Raw genomic sequence first — 20,370 nt, forward strand, 5'->3', positions numbered from 1 at the left:
TGTACATATTCCAATGGCATTACCCCATAAGTTACTGTGTCTTAAAGAGAAAGCACTAGAAAAAATTTAACTATAGTTTTAATACTTTGAACCCCAAATACTAAGTCTTTCTTTAATCACACCACATAATATGCACACACACCTAAGATTCTGTTATGAAGGATAGTATGAAGTATGCTTAGTAGCATCTTTGGACTCTGTTCACTAGATGGCAGAAGTATCCCAGCTGCTCACAAATTGTATAATCCCAAATGTCTCCAGACATAGCTAAACTTCCCAAACAGCAGATGCAATATTTATTTTCTGACTCCTTTAAAGTTGTACTTTTATCAGAATAGCTTTGTGTGTGCATATTTATTCTCTTTGATTTTGGAAAAAGGTCTCAGATAGTCTATGTATGAAACTCCTTATGCAGCAAGGGTAGACCCTGAACTTCTGATCTTCCTGCCTTTACTTCCCAAGTTCTGGGATTCTAGACTTGTGGCACTACACATGGGTTGTTTCCTGTTTTTCTTTATTTTTAAACTCATCAATAGCTTTGGAAAGAGAACAGTTTAAAACTTCATTTTTACCCCCACATTGATCCGACTAGAATGTAAGGCTTTACTCCTTGATACAGGCAAATCTTGATGTACTATGGTACTTTGCAGGGAAAGTTTTTTTTTTGTTTTTTTGTTTTTTTTTTTGAGACAGAGTTTCTCTAAGTAGCCCTGGCCATCCTAGAAATCACTCTGTAGACTAGGCTGGCCTCCAGCTCAGATACTGTTCTGCCTCTGCTTCCTGAGTGCTGGGATTAAAGCCATGCGCCACCACTGCTAAACCAGTTTTGCACTTTTAGTGCACTACATACATAGGACGTGTCGCTGAAAACCCTTAAAAGTTTCAATATCACAAAAAATTCACACAATAATTCAACAAGCATTTATTAAACACCTACTGTGTGCTCAGTATTGCACTAGGCACTAAGAGGGTGCAGTGATACAAATGTTAGTTATTATCCCTGCCCTCAAGGAGCTTACAATTTAATTTTGGAAATAAATACAAATGTGAAACTACTATACAGACTTCTAGAAAATAAATTACAGAGCAAGGTATTAGTAAGTGCATGGATTACAGTACAAACTTGAAAGTTAACTGCAGCACAGAATGAGAGTAGATCTTGATGTGAGGTGAACTCAAACAGGAGGTGCTCACTCAAAAGACATAAAGGAATTGAGTTTTGAAGAGTGAACAGGAGTTATGGCCAGAGGGTAACCAAAGGACAAAAAAAACCCCACACATGAGAAAGGCACAGAGGCAAAGGCTTGTAAGACAATAGTAAAAAGTTGTAGGAGGTTTGAATGTGATGTATCAAGGCAAACATGCTAGAGTGATGAAAACTGAGGCAGATTTAGGAATGGAACGCTACCACTCTGGTGACAATTATTTGCTGGGAGCAGAGTTTGAGGATCATCTTTAAGGTGTTATTTAAATTGGATATTCTGAAAGGGGAATTATAGTAACCTGAGCCTACATGATATAGATCTGTGGAAGACTATAAGGGTATGGTAAAAATATAAAAGGACCAGGTAACAACATAATAAACAAGTCCCCTAAGAATACAATAAAGATCAACAAAATTCTAGACTTGGAGAATTGAAGACAGAAAAAGATGATATGGTAACTTCAAGGTTGGAATGAGAAATATGAAGGGCAGTGATTCTATTTAGGGTACAGAAGTTAAGCAATGATGTCTACTTTAAAAGAAAATACAAATTGAAGGAGAATGGTGAATTTTGGTTGTGTAGGTAGCTGAGGAAAATTCTCCAAGCAGTGAGATGACATACATACAAAGTCACTCACATACATGAAGTAACAAAACAGATAAACAGGAAAAGAGACAAAAAAGTGAGTAAAAGTAGGATATGGGGATTATTTTTAGTATAGAGGAGAAAAAAAAGCCTAATAAAGAAAGCCAGATATTGAAGAAAAATGACCTAAAAAGATCCCGCAAGACAAAGAAAGGAGAATTCTTGAATGGTGTATTAGTCAAGGTTCTCTAGAGAACCTTATAGAATGAATCTATATTATCTATATAATCTATATATATATATTTATATGTAGAGAATGGGAAGTTATTAGTGTGGCTTACAGGTTGTCATCCACTAGTCCAGTAATGGCCTGTTTATTCCACCAGGTTGGATGTCTCAGCTGGTCTTCATTATATGCCAGAATCCTGAAGTAGGATCTAATTCCAGTGAAGAAATGGACTTGCAATCAAGATCAAGGAAGCAAGAGCAAAAGCTTCCTTCTTTCATACCCTTACACAGGCTGCCATCAGAAGGTTTGACCCAGATTAAAGGTGGATCTCCCCACCTCAAAAGATTCAGATTAAAAGTGGGTGTTTCCACTTCAAATGATTTAAAACAAATCCCTCACAGGTGTACCCAGCAGTTTAGTTTAAGTTAATTCTAGGTGTAGTCAAGTTGACAACCAAGAATAGCTACCACAATCCACCCCTTGTCAACTTGACACACAGTCATATCTCCTTTTGCCATGCTTAATTTCCAAGAGAAAATAATAACCAGGTCACATTACACCTAACATGATATAACTATCTCAAGTACAGTTGCAAATGCATTATATATTTAACCAGGTCATAATTACATCTAACACAATATTACTATCTCTTGTACAATCACAAGCCCATTATAAATTTCAGAATAGATGCCAATGTTCCTTGGAGGACATTCTATTGGTATCTCAAAACTTAAATATTATGGTAACTACAGATATTCTCTTAATTGATGTTGTATTACATGATAGAAATTGAGGAAAGAAACATAAGTATCTGTACAAACACATTCTTAACAAAGCATGGCAGAAACAGTCATGTCAATTATAGTCCTCATTTCTGCAATTGGTTACATGACCATAACTGGTATTTATAACTACCTTCCTTCACTACCCATCCTGTATTTCCTCAAAGCAGAAAAAGCAATATTTAGCGGGTGGGAGTACATCTTATGCTGAGAGTAGAGAGACTATTCTCTCAAATGAGATACACCCTGGAGAATCTGAGGGTCCTCCCACACATCTTCATCCCAAGTTACAGGATCCAAATCTTTACTAATTAATGCTCTTACTTGAACCACTGATACCCTCTGGGGCTGGGATCTGATTTTTTTTTTAAATCCAGACATACAAAGTCACCAAATCTCTTGCCTTCTACAGCCAGTGAATCAGAATAACCAAATGCATTTGTCTCCTTAAGTTTGCAAACTAGTTCACACCATGGGCTTTCAATACACCCTGGGTTTCTGAGAGGAGGCTTCAGTAGGTGTTGGCAAATTGGAAAGTGTATTCCAGATACTTAAAAATTTCATCCTTATATTTCTGTTGCTTTAGAATCACTTCTGGTTCAAAAAAATCTGTGTTAGTCAGGGTTTTCTAGAAGAACAGAATTTACAGGCTGTGGTCCAGCTAGTCCAACAATGGCTGTCTACCAACAAAAGACCCAAGAATCTGGTAATACTCAAATCCCATATGTGATGGGAAAATTCAACATTATGACATATGAGATTAGGGATGACATCAACAACAACAACAACAATAAAAGGCCTTAATTTATACATTGGCCATTCTACATACATTTTAGTGGAATGTTGACTATGACAGCCAGCCAGATAATGTTTTAAGAGCTAAGGCAGAAATGGGTTAAATGAGTAACAAATTTGAAAAATCAAGAAAAATGCAAGACATACAGAACAGTGTTTGGAAATGTACAAGAAGTTTGAAGCACTTCTTACTGTGGATAAACTTACTACTGCCACCCTAACTGCCCAACTGCCCGGCCTGGAATCTACTCATTTCTCTTGCCCTTATGCAGTCTATAGAGAAATGTATTTGAATCAGTTAGCTGTTACTGCTTTACCCTCCTAGTTACTCCTTTAAGCACATTTTATTGACAAATTTACCTTTTTTGTACTAAAAAAATCTAGACTATCAACATCTAAAGATGTGCTCAACCCAAACAGTATTTTAAAGCCAATTTTCTAGTAATTGCAATGAATCCGCACTATACTATTGTGCACTCTTTTACCTGGTATCTCTTATGACCAGGGGTACATGGTTTCATTTGGCAGGCCACAGTTTAGTCAGTGTTGGTAGCATAGCAGTGTGGTTATCACAGGCTCTAGTTAGAATCTTGTCATTTGCTGGCTATGTGATGTTGGTTAGTTCTCGAAGCTTCTGTTTCTATCATCTATAAATGGGGTATATAGTGATATTAGCTTTTAAGTAGGGTAAACGTTTAAGTTAGGGCTTGGCTCACAGTAACTGCTCAAAACAAAATAAGACAAAACAAAATCTGTAATTCTGGAGATGTAGAAACAAGAGCAAAGCTGTACTGGTCCAGGTTGGAATCAATCACCACATTCTTGAATACATATCTGGCCGCATGGAGAAACACTCAGAGGTTTCTTCCAGTTGTATGTTGATGGCAAGTGAGTTACAGAAGAACTACTTTACCATACCAGATCCTAAAATGAGCAGCTGAGGATGGTACAAGAAAGTACTGGTGAATAATCCATCTCAGATTGAAGGAAAAAACTGACTCTATAGGATAAAAGCCTAATGAATGCCACTGATAGTTAAGAGCTCTAAAAAAATGTAATATAGATTAATGCTTGGTGAATCAAGACTAAAAACGACTTGTATGTACTTCTGCAAAGATTCCACAGCCTTTTCTATTGTCAAATACTATAATACTTGGCCTTTTCTATACATGTGCTAAATCAGCTTTGATAACTCATTAAAATTTTTTTATTCTTTTCAATTATGTATTGTATATATGTCTATGTGTACCTGTGTGCAGGTGCCTGTGGAGGTCAGCTATGTTGGATCCCCTGGTATTGGAGTTACAGGAAGTAGCAAGCCATGCAACATGGGTGCTGGAACTGAACTCAATGGTTCTCTGAAAGAATAGTCCACAATCTTAACCTCTAGGCTATTTCTCCAGCCCCAATTACCATTTTTTTTTTTTGAGACTGGTCTCACCATATTTAAGGCTGGCTTTGAATTTGCTATACAGACCAGGCTGGCTTATGAGTGTTATGATTAAACATATGCATCACCAGTAATGGCTCTAATAACTCATTTTTAAATGACAACCTTTTCCATATCTACCTCCAGTGTAATATTGATCTTTCCAACCATATTATTTCCTTTTCTTTGGACTTCTTTCAGATGCTTAGTAGTTCTTAGTAGTTCTGAGACTGAAGTAATCTGCTTCATATCGTTGTGGATACAAATGCTTACAGGGCAATTTATCGGAAATGAAGGCAGGCACTCCACAAAAGTGTATGAGATGAGTGGGCATGCATATGTGCACTCACACAGACATCCAGCTTCTCTGACAATGTACTCATCCTATGCAACTTTTGCACACAGGGTAGCACTGACCTATGCAGAAATCCTGTCACCTAGAGAAGGTAAGGCACAACTCAAGCTACTGGGGCTGGGGAGACAGCTCAGTGTTTAAGAGTGTTAGAGCAGAGTTAGGAATGGTAATCTATATTGAACAGGAAGGAAACAAACAGAAAGGAGAATAAGAAAATAAAGAATGAAAAGAACTGGTCTGAGAGAGTTAACCAATGAAACTAAGATGATCCTTTTCAGGATAGTCACAATGTAAAATTGTTTTCTTGGAGATTTCACCATAACCTACTTATGTGTCTTCTGAGTAAATTAACGGAATAATTTTAAGTGTGAGGATTAATGATGCAAAGCAAAAGTTATTCAACTCCAAGTCCACTGTCTAATCAAATAGCCAAACATGAAATACAATAGTAATAGATGGTTTTCTAGCTCTTCATTAGATGAGAATTCTAAGAATGTTCCTCATATTTGGATGTCTAGTAGCACTACTAGAATGAAGAATAATTACTCATCTGCAAGGACACTATGTTTTTGATGTACATGATATGGTGTGTTATTTTAAAACCAGTCTCACTACTTTACACAATATCCTATGTTATGCTATACTAAAAGCCTTAGAGGTGAAATATAGGGTCTGGTGACAATGAGTTTAGTAATCTGTTTGTTGTTAGATGATTGATGGAGTGTACCAGAATTCAGAAAGCGGATCAGAGGTGAGGTATTTGACAGATTACCACTGTGGATACTGAAGATATGCAAATGAAAGGAAACAGATGGAAGATGATTATGGAGCTACAGAGGTCATCTGAGAAGGTCAGTCCAAACTGACCATGTACTCACGGAGTTTATATAGGTAGGAACCTGAGAGCAGTATTGTAATGGGCCAAAGGGATGATGCACATTCTTTGTAAGGATTTTTGATGTCTTTTTCTAGCTCCTTTGTCTCCTATGTGGTGCCAAAGCTTTGATAGTGCAAATATTTTTCAAAGCAATGTACAGTGGGAAGGTGAAGGAGAGTCAGAAGTCACTTGAGGTACAGATGTCTATGCTCAAGAAGAGCCAGGCTGAATCTCCACTCACCTCTCTCTTTGCATCACTCCCACCATTATCACTAATGCATCCACTTCCTTTGTTGACACAGATACTGAGACTGGGGGAGGTGAAGGATATGCACAGATGCTCAGGGACTCAATGGAGTCAATAAAGGTGCTAAATGAAGAGAAATGCTACAGTGCTGTTAACAATTTAGCATTGAGTTTGTACAAGAATATGGATTTCTATCATCTAAGAGTATTAGAATAATATGTTAAATGTCTAACAATTTCCCTCTACTAGGGTATCAGAAAGCTAAATACAAATCTTAGTCTCATTGAGGTTGCCTTGGACTCAAGCAGCTTCTTAGATTAACATTTACAAGGGCACATTCAGAGGGAATGAGAAGCTTAGAGGAGTGACCCTTCTCAAACTTAAAACTACTCTTGGGAAAGACAAAATATAGTGTTTTAAGTCACAACAAGGAAATTGCTTTTATTTTAAAGTTCTGAAGAATACATTAAGCTGCTGGGGCTCTGCTTCACCAGATGCCTCCAAAGACAGTCAAGCTAATCAATTAGTATCAGGGACTGGGCTCAAAGTACTGAAGTGCTATTCTTAGCTTTGTCATCACTATAGATTTTGCCTTTTTCACTAGACTTTTCCACTATGACAGGGTTTCTCTACTGTTGAATAATGCTCAAATGACAACCAAAGATTTTCCTAAACTCCCGTAGTTTCAGGTTTTTCTCCAGTGTGGATTCTCTGATGTCGAATGAGGCTCGATCTCTGAATAAAAGCTTTCCCACACTCATTGCATTGATAGGGCTTCTCCCCTGTATGTATTCTTAGATGCTGAATGAGACCAGTGTTCCCATTGAAAGCTTTCCCACATTCTTTACACTTATAGGGTCTTTCTCCAGTATGGATTCTCTGATGTTCAATAAGGCCTGATTTCTGACTGAAGGCCCTCCCACACTCATTGCATTTGTAGGGTTTCTCCCCAGTGTGGCTTCTTTGATGGCCAATAAGATGTGAGCTGCGCCTGAAGGTTTTCCCACACTCATCACACTCATAGGGTTTCTCCCCAGTGTGAATTCTCTGATGTCCAATGAGGTGTGAACTATGACTGAAAGCTTTTCCACATTCATTACATTCATACGGTCTCTCTCCACTGTGGATTCTCTGGTGCAAAATAAGGCCTGCACTCTGACTAAAGGCCTTCCCACACTGATTACACTGATAGGGCTTCTCCCCAGTGTGGATTCTCTGGTGCAGGATCAGACCTGTGTTCTGACTGAAGGCCTTACCACATTCCTTGCAGTGATAGCGCTTCACTTTGTTGTGGATATCCTGATGGGAAAGAAGGGCTGACCTGTAACTGAAAGCTTTACTACACACATTACACTGATAGGGTTTCTCTCCAGTGTGTACTCGCCAATGTCGAACAAGGCCTGAGTTCTGAGCAAAGCTTTTCCCACATTCGTCACATTTATGCCGTCTCTCTTGTGTGGGAGTTCCCTGCTGCCTCTCTAATCTGCCCAGAAGGTCTCGGGTTTCTCCATGTCCGAGACCCACAATAGCATCCCTGTTGCACTTAGCAGCTGTTTGTCCATGTGGCTGGATTCCAGAAGATATTACCTGTTTTGAAAATAATTCCTTGTTCTCACTCCTGGTCTCACCATCTGAAATAAACATGTAGTAAACAATCATTCTCAAAGACACTTTCTATTTTCTATACTAGAAGAAAGGGGGAAATGAAGTTCTCATGGAAGCTATAAGCAAGTACAAGCTTCTCTATTCAAAATAGGGAGATATATATGTAGGCTGGTGAAGCAGAAGTACCAAATGAGGTGCCAGGAAAAAGGAGTTTCCTGATAGGTGAGTAAAGTTGGAAAGGGTTACTGAGAAGTGTAAGTTGGGGAGTAGGAGGAGATAAAGAACTATAAGATCTACTGAGTGGGACAGACTGCGCCAAGCAGTCCTGAAAGCGTGGAAGTACAGCTGGCTCATACGACAGAAGCTCCAATAGGACGGCCAAGGGGAACGGGGAGAAAGGTGTGAAGTCAGGGAGTACTACGGAGATGTCAATTTCTAGCTGGCAAAAAGAACAGTACTCCCTATACAGACACAAAATGTAAGGAATTCTGGACTGGAGAACAAAATGTTTCATTTCAGACCTCAGGAATCTCAAGCTAATATTTATTTTTTGAACTCTGAGTTTCCTTTAAGAATTATTAAAAAAATGTAAAGCAAATTTATGTCTATGTGTGTCACATGTGTAAAGTATCTGCTGAGTTGGAGTTACTGGTGCTTATAAGGGACCTAATGTGGATGCTGGGAAATGAACTCCAGTCCTCCAGAAGAGCAGGAAGCACTCTTAACCATTGAGCCATCTCTACAGCCCTGAATCTTGAGTTTAAGTTCAACTAAATCCTCTAGAAATCTTATAAAGCAACCAGACACACAACAAAGAGAAAATTCTTAAATTATAATAACTACAGCTCTCCTTACCCAGGGAGAACATGTTTCTGTATTTCTCAGGCCTGTTATCTCTATTCAGATCCTTCTGTGATGGATCAAGAAGCCACTCCTCTCGAATAAGAGACACAGCCATGTCTTCAATCTTTTCCAAAGTCTGAAACAAAAGAAGACCCTCATTTGGGGCCTAGAAAGATTCCACAGCTCAACACTAGTGTTTGAGATAACTATAGTGTTAGAAGAGGTGAAGAAGCAGGAATGTGATATGCAAAGGGATGTGAAGAGCTGGGCAGAAGAGGAGAGTGCACTAGATTTATTGGCGGAAACCAAAGATTGGTTTGTTACTAAGCGAAAAGGATTCAGGGAAAGTTCGTAAACTGATACCACTACTGACAGATACGGGCATCTTCCACAATATTGTCAGAGACATGGGCTTTTAGTGAGAAGGAGCACAACTCACCTGGAACCCTGCAGTGAGAAGTCTAGCTGCCACCTCCTGATCTCCAGAACTTCCTTTCTGGGAAGGAGTAGGACTCTGAGAAGTAGACATGGCTGAGAGGAGAAAGCAGCTATGAATCGACTAGTCTTATTGTACGGTTGTGGGAGCCAGTATTCACTTATCCAAAATTACTTTTATTTTAGCATACACATGCCAAGAATTTTGCACATAAAGTGCTGACATTTTGGACTCTGGCCCATGTCCATGGATGCCCATAGAACATCTGTACTTTAATATACCTGAACTTACATAGCCAATTAAACAAAGTATAGTGATTTCCTAACAGGAGCTGTTTTCTAATTTCTTCTCTACCAAAGTACTATCTTTGTGTTTGTATGTAGCATTTCTTTAGATCATGAAGAAAACTGAACATGAGAACTGACCAATTTGTTACGTTTCTGCTGTCTACCATGACTGCTGGTGTCTGCTTTTCATGGATAGTGAGCATCTTCTCACCAAAAACACAGCTTCACAGTTTAGTAACATATGTCGTGGGCAGCAAGATTTAGGACTTCAGAAAAAAATTACATAATTAACTAAATAAAGTGTTTCTATGCTACTTTTTTTAGAAGCATTAAAAATTCTTAGCCTTTTTACTAAGAACAAGTGCAGGAATATTAAAAATTCATTCATATGTTATGGGGTGGCAAATGCCTATAGCCATAGCACTTATGGTATAGGCAGGAGGACCACCATAAATTTGAGGCCAGGCTGATCTCCATGGTGAGTTCTATGCCATGCAAGACTACACAGAGAACTTGTTTCAAAAAGCAAAATATATTCACTTATAGAAAACAAAGCATTATAAATCCCACAAATGGAAAAAAAACCCAAAACAACAAAGACAAATAATCTAGAATATGTTATTCTGTATAAAATAAGGTAATTCTCAAAAAGTGATAGGAAAATGCCACCCCCCACAAAACAAACAAACAAAAACAAAAAACCAAACAACCAGGAAAACCAGATTTAAGGGGCTTCATCTGGCCAAATATGATTTAAGCACAGTTAACACAATGTTTCTGAAACAAATGATTTTTATGTTCGTGGGTAAATAATAGCAACAAAATAGAAGGGTTGAGGACATAGCTCAATTTGGAGAGTGCTTGTCTTGGATAAATAAGGCCCTGAGTTAGTACTTAGCTACTTAGCACTGCCTAAAACAACACCACACACACACACACACACACACACACACACACACACACACACACACACACACACACAAACCTTCACACACTAGGGGCTGGAATAATGGCTCAGTGGTAAAGTGCTTGCTGTGGAAGTAAGAGGATAAGTTCAGAATCCCATCACCTACATAAAAGCCCTATGTCTGGAGCCCCAGTGTTGGGGGTTGGAAAAGAAGAGAGACAGGCAGATCCTTAGGGTCTGTAGATCAGGTAGTCTAGCTGAAACATGGTAGACCTACATGTTCAAGGAAAGACTCCACCTCAAAAAATAAGGTAGAGAGGCCAGAGAGAGCTTGGGGATAAAAGTGCTTTCCATGAACTTGATGGCTCAAGTTCAATTCCTGGAACCCATGGTGGATAGACAGAAGCCACTCTTGAAGAAAGCTGTTCTCTGACCTCCAGGTGCATGTCTATGTACACACACCAATAAAAATAATACAAGGTAGGAAGAAACAGAGGACACCCAACATGACTTCTAGTCTCCACATGACCACCTAGAAGTAAGCTAAAAGGGAAAGAAGTAATATTTTCTCTTAAGATTAACAATGCAGCAAAATAGAAGGAATGGCCAAGAAATTACCATTTGTAACTGGTTTAGTAACAATCACTGACTCAGTTGAGAAGCATCAACAAAGTAAAAAAGAAATATCAATAAATATCAAAACTCCTGTTTTGGCAACAAGTGTGATAAAGGTTAAGATATTTACACACCTCCATGAGAAGTTCCTCCTAGATTACTTCTTAATTATAAAGGAAGAACAGTAACTTTACAGTGATTAGCCTAGCAAGATTAGTCTTAAATCATGAAAGATAACATCACAATAGGTCAAATTTCTGGAGTGTTCTTGTCAAATATATACAACTTGAACCTAAATATGAGAAAATATCAAGCAAACCTAATCGACAGCTATTCTAATTCTAATCTGTGTTCTTCAAAACTGTTAAAGTCATGAAAAGAAAGACTAAGAAATAATGCCAAAACCTATCAAATTAAAGGAGATTGAAGAGATTTATGACTAAATGAAATGCACTATTCATAGGGTAGCTCTGGACCAGAAAAAACATTTGAGTTGATAGGCAAAACATGAGTATGAGTTGTGGATTGGATCAGTGCCACACCAGCACCACAATTCTTAACTATGTCATCTTACTGTGCTTATCGAAAATGCTCTCATTAAAGAAAAGCATACTGAAGTACTTGCAAATAAAATGTTATGATACTAGAAAAATATAAAAAGATTCTGTTGTAAATGTACTGAGGTAACAAAGTTCTTTGTTTATAAGTTTACCACTAGAACTGATGGTCTACTGTCCTCTGGGCATGATATGGCCATTGCCCCCCGAACTGTGGATGCATGCATAAGACCTGCAAAAGACTGGGCCCATTAACTTTTGCCACAGAGTGGGGAAGGATCACAATCTTCCTTCCTCATCCCCATGTAGGCAACTGAGTAGTGCTAGAGCTTTCTTCAGTGGTGTAGCTGCTGTTAAGCTACCCACGTTCCTATAAAAAATCCTTTATCCTACTCCTAATTAAAATCATTGGTTCACAAGTTGGTCTTCAATAAAGTTGTTTCTTTGTTGTGTCCTACCTGGGGTGAATAGATGTTTATCCCCACAGGAAAAGTTCATATACTACTTCTATCAACATTCAAAACCAGAAGACTGGAACTACTCAAACAAAGATGCTAGTTCCTGAATCAGACAGGTACCCCAAATATAAGCCTCTTTCCTTTCTACTTTTCTCACCCTTATAAGTGAAATCTGGTCTCTCTCCTCTGTCCTGTGGCTTCTGGGGCACTGGAGATTTATGCTTGGTTGCCACAGGTTGGAGTTGAGTACTTGGAGGTTCTGGTGCAGCTTCTGAAGATACGACTTCCTCCCAGAGTACTCCATGCCCATGTGTACGAGCTGAGACCTAGAAACAATGGGACAGCTCATTTACAAAGAATTCCTTTGAGAAATGAAGCAGTAATAGAGCCAATTGGCCATTGATGGGTGTTCACATTTGGGAAAGCATGGCAGTATAATTTCATTTACTTCCTAGGGCAACAAGAAACACTACATTAGCAAGAGAAGGGACTTTTTCCTGCTCAGTACTCAAGACTTTCATTAATGCTCCAACTCTAGGACAGAAAATAACAAGAGAATGAATAACAGAGAAAACCAAAACAGGGTCATACAATACCAAAACTCTTTTGACAAGGAACCTAGTAAGCAGTAATCTTTAACTATCCAGGCAAGGCAAACAGACACAGAAAACAGTTTAGCAAGCTGGGCTTTACTTGTTTTGTTACAAGTACCCCCCCCCACTCCCGTCCTCCCCCCTGTTAACAATGCACCTAGCACCTGTTATTGATCTAGGACTGCACCTGCATTAAGTTGTACACACATCTTACTCTGAACAATGGAATAAATTTCTCTTCCCCTAACAACCATGAAACCAAGACAGCTTGTACACATTCATATTCCAGTTATATCTGGGTAAAGAAGGTAGGAGGCTAAGTAGACCTAGGCTGATACTGGGTGCTTGAGCAATAAGAGAAACTGTCATTTGAGAAAACAAAGAACTATCCTCATCATGCCTGTTAGCAAACTCCTTTTCTCTCAAACATCATAAAAAGAAGCCCCAAATAACTGGAGCCCTTGAGTATTCTCACTCAAGTGGCCTGTCACTCTTGATTGTATGTCTTGAACCATTGTTCTACCATTGAATAAAGTTTCCTTGCTACTTGTACAATTTGTGTGGATCTGTATTTGAATTCCTTGAATAAGAGGTAAAAAATGTGGAAACACTTGACCCAATAAGCTCTGTCCACTGGTACCCCAGAAGAAAAATAATGTAAAGTTCTTTGTGTATCATGGTTCCATTTAGCAAGCAAAGGCAATAAAACATACAATTGTGGGGATCTTACGAGGATAAAAAAAATGGATTCTATCATTTACAAAACTACAAGAGCAATACATAGTACATTAATTTTCATCCACATTTAACAGAAACCAATGCACAGGATTTATTCCTCAAAATAAGCCAATGACTTCTTACCCAGCTTCTAGGAATTCACAGTCACAACATGCACAGCTACTTACTGGTTGTCCTAGGATATTAATCTGCCTTTCCAAGTCCTCCAACAGGGTCACCACCTCCTCTCCATTTTCTAATCGGTGTTCCTTAACTAGAGTCTGCAGCTCCCCTGGCAGGATGCTCAGGAACTGCTCCAGCACCAGTAGCTCCAGAATCTGCTCCTTGCTGTTCAAGTCTGGCCGTAGCCACTGATGGCAAAGTGCACGGAGCTGTATCATAGCTTCGCGGGGTCCTAATGTCTCCTGGTAGCATAGCTGCCTGAAGCGTAGGCGGAACAGTTCTTGGCCAGGAGTATTATTTTCATGCACAGTAGATTCCTCATCCCAACCATGATCCTCCTCTATCTTGACAATGACAAGATCCTCTTCAGGAGCCTGGTCTGGTGGAGATGGGGCCGACGAAGGCTTTGTTGATTTTGCAGCCATTTAGGGCCAGAAAAGCTTTAAAGGCCCCTTTCCTCTACCTTCTGTATCTTCCTAAAAGCCTTCCGAGGGCTTCCAGGGCACTTCTTCCAGAACAGAAAATGAGAAATATGTTAAGGTAAGGCAAAAGTCATAGTAACTTACCCAGATTCCTCAATAAACTCCCCTAAGCAATCTGCCATGACAAACCCACCCAGGGTACAAACCCTTCCTTTTGATTTCCTGTTTAGGATTGTGGAGGATAGAGACTCAGCCTAACTGAAATTCTGTACTTAGTATCAGGCAATTCTCAGCACCACTCACTGAACTCCTCATAGCACCTCGTACACCTCCCAGCCAACTTTTTTTTTCTACCTCAGCTCTCAACCGTGTTCTTATTCTCAGCAGATGAGGTTAGTTTCTCTACCCTTTACTTCAATAACCTTTTTAACCCTCTTCTCTTTACTACCTAAGATTTAGTATCCTACTAATGCTCCCTATCTTCCCCACCTCAAGGCTAACTCTTGGACTCCATCTCCTACTCCTAAAAATCTATCTGTAGCACTGGACCTGAAAAGAACCAGAATGTTTTATTAACATCTACAATGGCCAAAATTAAGCCCACACACCAATGACCTTTCAGAATGTTACAGAAATAAAATATAGTAGGGTTTTAGTCTGACAACTTCACTTAGCACAAGACACCTAATATTAATCAATGTTGTGTCTGTTTATTCTTCTACAAATGAGAATTTATCTACTCCCCACCAGGTGAGTTGTTTCCTGTTCTTGATTATGAATAAAACCACTATGGTTATATGAATACACATTCCTGTATGTACAGTTTTTAACTCAGTGGAGTAACTTGTTTTCTTAGTAACAATGTTGAACACATAATTTGGTTAAGTGTCTATTTAAAAATTTTGGCTCACCTTGCTTTTTTTGTTAGTCTCATTCTATAATCAAAGAGCATCAAACTAAGTTTCCTAAGTGCTGGGACTAGGCATGCACCACTATGATTAGCTTGATTTATGTATTTATTTAACTTGTTTCAACTGCTGACACTTATCATAGCCTAGTATAGTCTGGAACCCAATGTGTAGCCCAAGCTGATCTTTAACTTGTGATTCTTTTGCCTCTATTGCTCAAATATTAGGATTACATGCATGTGTCATCATGCTTTGCTGAGTACTATTTTGTAACTGAGTTTTTATATTGTTTGTATATTTATGAGATTTGAGAACTCATTATATATTTTGGATACAAGAGATATGTGATATAGAAATATTGACTTCCATCTATTTTTTTTAAACAGTCGCCTTTGAAGAAGATATTTGTAATTTTTTTGAGCATAGGTTATCAATGTTCTTTTAAGAATTGTACCTTTGATATCAAATCCAAGAAATGTCTGCAAGGTTTTCTTCTAAATGCTTGTAGTTTTAGGTTTTACTTTTAAGTCAAGGGTTGCTGGGAGCCATGTGACCTCTTTGAGGGACAAGGCCTGAGAATAGCATGAACAAGTTTTCCTTTTGGCAAGGCCTAGTAGGATTTAACACATTTTTGGCAAGGCCAATGGAGAGTTTGCTGTGTAACTCTGGGCATGACCCCAGGAGCATATGTGCTACCTGCTCTCCTTACACAAATGATATTGCTGGCTGCTCCTAGTTCCACTTTCTTAAAACCATACATGACATGGCTATTGAATTAGGAAAACTTTCCCCTAATGACTCTCTTCTGGTAAGCCAAAGGAGATGTTGTTAAAAATATATAGTGGATCTGATTCAGCTTCTAAAGTCTTTGATGCTTCAGGTGTGACCAAGAACACGATGTTGCACACCTTGTGGCTGGCCTGAAAGAGTCACAGAAGTTCCTGACAATATTAAAAACTTTGTATAACTGTCCTGGAGAGAAAGATTCTAGCTACAAGAGTCTAAGAGTAATGCAAATGAATAGATGCTATTAAGAGTTAATGGGAAGAGTCTAAGAACAGGGACTGAAGCAGACTCACAGGAACTTACAATGCCCTCATTTCTATAACTGTGCCAATACTGTAGGAGACAACACTGTAGGAAGCTGAGAGGAAGGGGACATGAGAACAAGAGACAAGAGTGTCAACTACTAAGAGTAAGCTTTTAAGTTGTGTAGTTTATAGGATGATTGGAGATAGAGTAATAGAGAATGAAGAATGAAGTGACTCAGCCTTGGCTGATAAGTTGATTGTGAGAGTTTAGATTTGATTAGAGGTAAACATTAACCAATAGAAGCTAAAATTCTTTTTCATTTTGCATGATGCTGTAACTGCAAATGCTGCCAACTGGATACACTGTTCTACCTGTAAGTTTTCCTAGTTAGAAAACTTGCTTTACTGCTTGTTATACTGCTTATGCTTTTAACATTAGAGCTATGAACTATGTAGGTAATGGTTATGGGTGGGAACATTGGGGGACAGAAGGAGAATGAAGTAAAGGAACAAACCTGCAATTATTCTAATTATTATTACCTTAAGGAAGCAAATATGATTGTAAAACTGTTCATGTAAACTTATTTGCAAATAGTAGGCAGATATAATCAAATTAACATTAAGTTATAACTGGAGTAAGATGGGTCCTTAATTCAGTATGGCTGGTCTACTATTAAAGAGACACAGGGGTCTGCAAGACAGGAGGTCAAGGCACCTGCTACCAAGCCTGACAACACTGAGTTTAGATTCCCAGGACCCACATCATGGAGGGAGAGGACTGACTCCTGCAAGTTGTCCACTGATCTCCACTAGGGCACTGTGGCATAAGTGAACCTTACTCATCCTCCCCAAACAAAACAAATCTCTCACTCTATATCTCAAGCTGGTTTCAACCTCAGTCTCCTAAGTACTGCATGCAATTACAGGCATGCATCAATATACATGGCCCTTTCATTTTTTTTTAAAGTGAGAAATTTTGTTAGAAAGAGAAGGGAGGGGGAAAGGAAAGAAAGAAGAGGTAAAGAGACAGAGAGGGGGGACAGGAAAAGTCCTGTCTGCCCCAGCGGAACAGAGCCCTTTCATTATTTTTAATGACTAATATTATTTTTTAAAAAAATATCTTTCTTTTCCAGTAAGTTTTTTCCCCTCAATATTAAATCCAGAGTTGAGTGAAAAATTAGTCCTCTAGGTATTCTTCCCTCCAGTAATTTTGTGCATATAAATTGCAATGTTGGTAAGCATCAATAGATAAACACTGACCCTTACATATTATCCTTAAAGAACATCCAGTCAGGTTTATCGACTTATGAAGGTAAAGGCAACAATCTTACTTCTTCTGGATCTAAAATGTTAAAGTCCTTACAACTAAGAAGGGACAACTCAACTTGAATAATACTGACTTTTCAATAAATGTAGAAGTATTTTCCATTCAGATTAAGTTGAACTTGAGAAATGTCTTGTTACTGAGTGCAAACCAGGAGAGACAATCTCCAGGCTTTAGAAATCAAGGAAAAGTAAAAGAAACAAACACTTTGCTTTGTAGTTATGTCAAATTGAATTCACTGAATTTTTAAAATTTTATTTTAATAGAGGCTTAAGCATGGGGGTTAAGAGAAACAGCACTTAGGAGAGGGCCAGAAACAAGTGTGGGTATGACCTCCTCAAGGGTGTTGCTTTGATGAATGCTTTTAAGGTTTACCATATTCTTATATTTAACCACAAGAGGAACTCAAAACGTGCTCCTTCACTAAAATAATGACTGCTGCAAATTCAGTGTATTTGTCAAACAGAAAGTATGTTCTCAAGTGGTGGCCAACATCTTAGAAGTCTGACACAGATTACTCAACCCCGACTTGAGTTTTGGAAACCCACGGAGTTTTCAAGCATCTATTTCAGTTAGCTTTAATAAATTAAGTAAACAAAGTATTCTGAATTCGGTTTAATCTTGTTACCCCGGGATTGCACACAAATGCCCAGTTAGCACATCAACCATTTTCTGAGCAGAAAACAAGGAGTAACAACAACAAAATTAGAGTTTTCCGCGAGTAGCAGAGGCTTCAAAAACAAAAAAAGTATCTTTAAAAAATGAATTTTGAGACCGAAAGGCAAAATTGTTGAGTAGAAACAGTTGACACACGGGCCGGCTTTGCAAATAAGAGCGGCTGCACTACAGCACACGGCGACTGGCGATGAAAGAGGGACCCCGTAGGAAGTTGGGGCCGGGGTCGGCCTGCTCAGCTGGCGCAGGCCCTCTGCGGACCCGCTCCCCGCGCTCGGCCTCCGCAGCCCGCGCGCCCCTGCTCGGCCGAGCGCACTCACCGAGAGCTCCGCACGCTGCCCGAGGGCGGAAGGCGGCACAGCGCGGACCGGGCAGCGCGCGAGGAGATGCGACAGACGCCGATCCCGGGCGGGACCCCTCCAGCCGTTAACTTCCAAACCCTCGGAGCCGCAGAACCGGCCAGCGCGCATCTTGCCCCACAGCCACTTCCGGAAGCTCTCTAGGAAGCACGGAGGTCTGACAGCTCTATGGTCGGCCGGCGAAGGGATGGAGCGCCGCGCCTCCTGGCTGTCAGCAGCTCCAGGTGGATGGATGGCTTTGCTGTTGCTGCTGGGAACTGTGGACATTCCGAGGAGTGTCAAAACTTCTGCGCCTGGCCAGCCTCGGACTTTAGCTGGCGAGGGTAAGGGCTGGGTGGCCGATGACAGATCTCGGCTGGGTTCAGGAGGGCGCTTTCTATGCCTAACGAATTTCTCTTTATTCCACTTAAATTACCTGTGCTTAGATTCCTGTTAATGCTTATGAATAACTCCGTTTCCAACATTCATTTCAAATTAAAGAATGTAAGCCTTTACAGTACAGTTCACAGTGACCACTGCTTTCCCCTTGACTGATACTCTTACCATTGGAAAAAACAAAAGTTTCACAAAATAACTACACCCCGTCTTAAGATCTAAAGAGTATATTTAGGTTATTAGTAACGGCGGGAGGTAAACAATCAACATTCGTTTACTTTTTACTTTCAAAATGATTTATTATCTATTTTAAGTTGTCAAAACAGAGCTGGTGGGTTTCAATTCTCATATGGGGGAAATGAGGCAGAAGAAATTTGAATGTCTTGCCTAATGTCATATATTGAATGACCAAGCGAAAATCTAGAACAGATGGTAGAGGTAGCGTTCAATCAGGAATCGGCAAGCTTGGGTCACAGGTCACAAATGAAACAACGAAAGGGCTTGTCTTTCTCTTTCTTTTCCTTCCTTCCTTCCTTTCTTCCTTCCTTCTTCTCTTCCTCCTTCCTAACTTCCTTCCTTTCTTTCTTTTTCTCTTTTTGTTTTAAAGACAGAGTCTCTTTATAACCCTAACTGGACTCAAATTCAGGGCAAATCTCCTGCGTTGCCTTCCTAAGTGTTGGGATTATAAACATAAGACAACACACCAGGTTAAAGCCTTTTGAAGTAACAGTTGATTCTTCTTTCAAAACTGAACTAAATTAGAAGGGACTATTTTACTCATATTCTTTGGTTAGAGTTTAAGTTGGTTGGAGTTTTTAAATGATGACAAATTTTGCCCACATTAAGAACACTCATGGGAACCCTCCCTGGGAAGTGGATGGGGGGTGGTGTCATTAATATACTCACTCAATTCAAATAGAAAGAGTGGCTATCATAGATCAGTGTATGTACATACAGAACATCTGCTTCTATGAATCTTCTTGTAATGTATGCAGAAGCATTTCTTCAAGGAGTAGAATTACTGGGTGGAATATATGAGTAGGAAACCTTGTCTCTTACAGAATGTCTGTCTAATTTGTGATCCCATTGCTCAGGCTTATGCAATACTATTTATTAGTACTCTTCAATGATTGGCTTGAAAGATTTATTAATTTGAATTAAATAGGTATGATAAATTATTATGATTACTAATGAAACTAGGTGCTTAAAATATTTTTTGCTAGTGGGATGTGATGTGCATGTCTTTAGTCTCAGCACTCAGGAGACAGAGGTAGGCAGACCTCTGTGAGTCTGAGGCCAGTATAGTCTACATAATGAGTGCCAGGCAAGCCACGGCCATGTAGTGAGAGCCTGTCTCAAAATATGTTTTCCTTTCTATGTATTTCTCTTACTATGGTATAACTGTTCATATCTTTGTTTATTTTTCTATTGGTTTCTTTAAACTTTTAACAATGAGTTGTATCAATATCTATTTCATTAATTCATTTGACATAGGGTCTCATGTAGCTCAAGTTGTTCACAGACTCACTCTGTAGCCCAGGCTTGCCTTAAACTCCTGATGCTCCTGCCTC

General features: G+C 39.2%; 1 protein-coding gene across 4 annotated transcripts; it reads right to left on the reverse strand.

Moving 5' to 3' along the window:
* Positions 1–898: 898 nt before the first annotated feature.
* On the reverse strand, positions 899–18,534 carry Zkscan8 (zinc finger with KRAB and SCAN domains 8). 4 transcript variants are annotated; one of them, XM_021223402.2, is made up of 6 exons: positions 18,386–18,532; positions 13,711–14,213; positions 12,370–12,538; positions 9,392–9,483; positions 8,965–9,088; positions 899–8,135 (listed from the first exon to the last, which is right to left on the reverse strand). In XM_021223402.2, the coding sequence occupies exons 2-6, from the start codon at positions 14,128–14,130 to the stop codon at positions 7,174–7,176; spliced, it is 1,767 nt and encodes a 588-aa protein (XP_021079061.2). In that variant the 5' UTR covers positions 14,131–14,213; positions 18,386–18,532; the 3' UTR covers positions 899–7,173. The 4 variants fall into 4 exon arrangements, with proteins under 4 accessions (XP_021079061.2, XP_021079055.1, XP_021079056.1 ...); XM_021223396.2 differs by having other exon boundaries at positions 13,711–14,210; positions 18,386–18,517; XM_021223401.2 differs by lacking the exon at positions 8,965–9,088 and having other exon boundaries at positions 7,945–8,135; positions 18,386–18,534.
* Positions 18,535–20,370: the final 1,836 nt, after the last annotated feature.

Source organism: Mesocricetus auratus, unplaced genomic scaffold, assembly GCF_017639785.1.
Source record: "Mesocricetus auratus isolate SY011 unplaced genomic scaffold, BCM_Maur_2.0 Super-Scaffold_100013, whole genome shotgun sequence".
Taxonomy (NCBI): Eukaryota; Metazoa; Chordata; class Mammalia; order Rodentia; family Cricetidae; genus Mesocricetus; species Mesocricetus auratus.

Coding starts and splice junctions, on each gene's coding strand:
- Zkscan8 (XM_021223402.2), bottom strand. CDS start 14,130: ATGGCTGCAAAATCAACAAAGCCTTCGTCGGCCCCATCTCCACCAGAC. Junction 9,484..12,369: donor ACCAGATTTCACTTATAAGG/GTGAGAAAAGTA, acceptor TTCTCCTCTCAG/CCATGTCTACTTCTCAGAGT. Junction 8,136..8,964: donor CAGAAACATGTTCTCCCTGG/GTAAGGAGAGCT, acceptor TGTTTATTTCAG/ATGGTGAGACCAGGAGTGAG.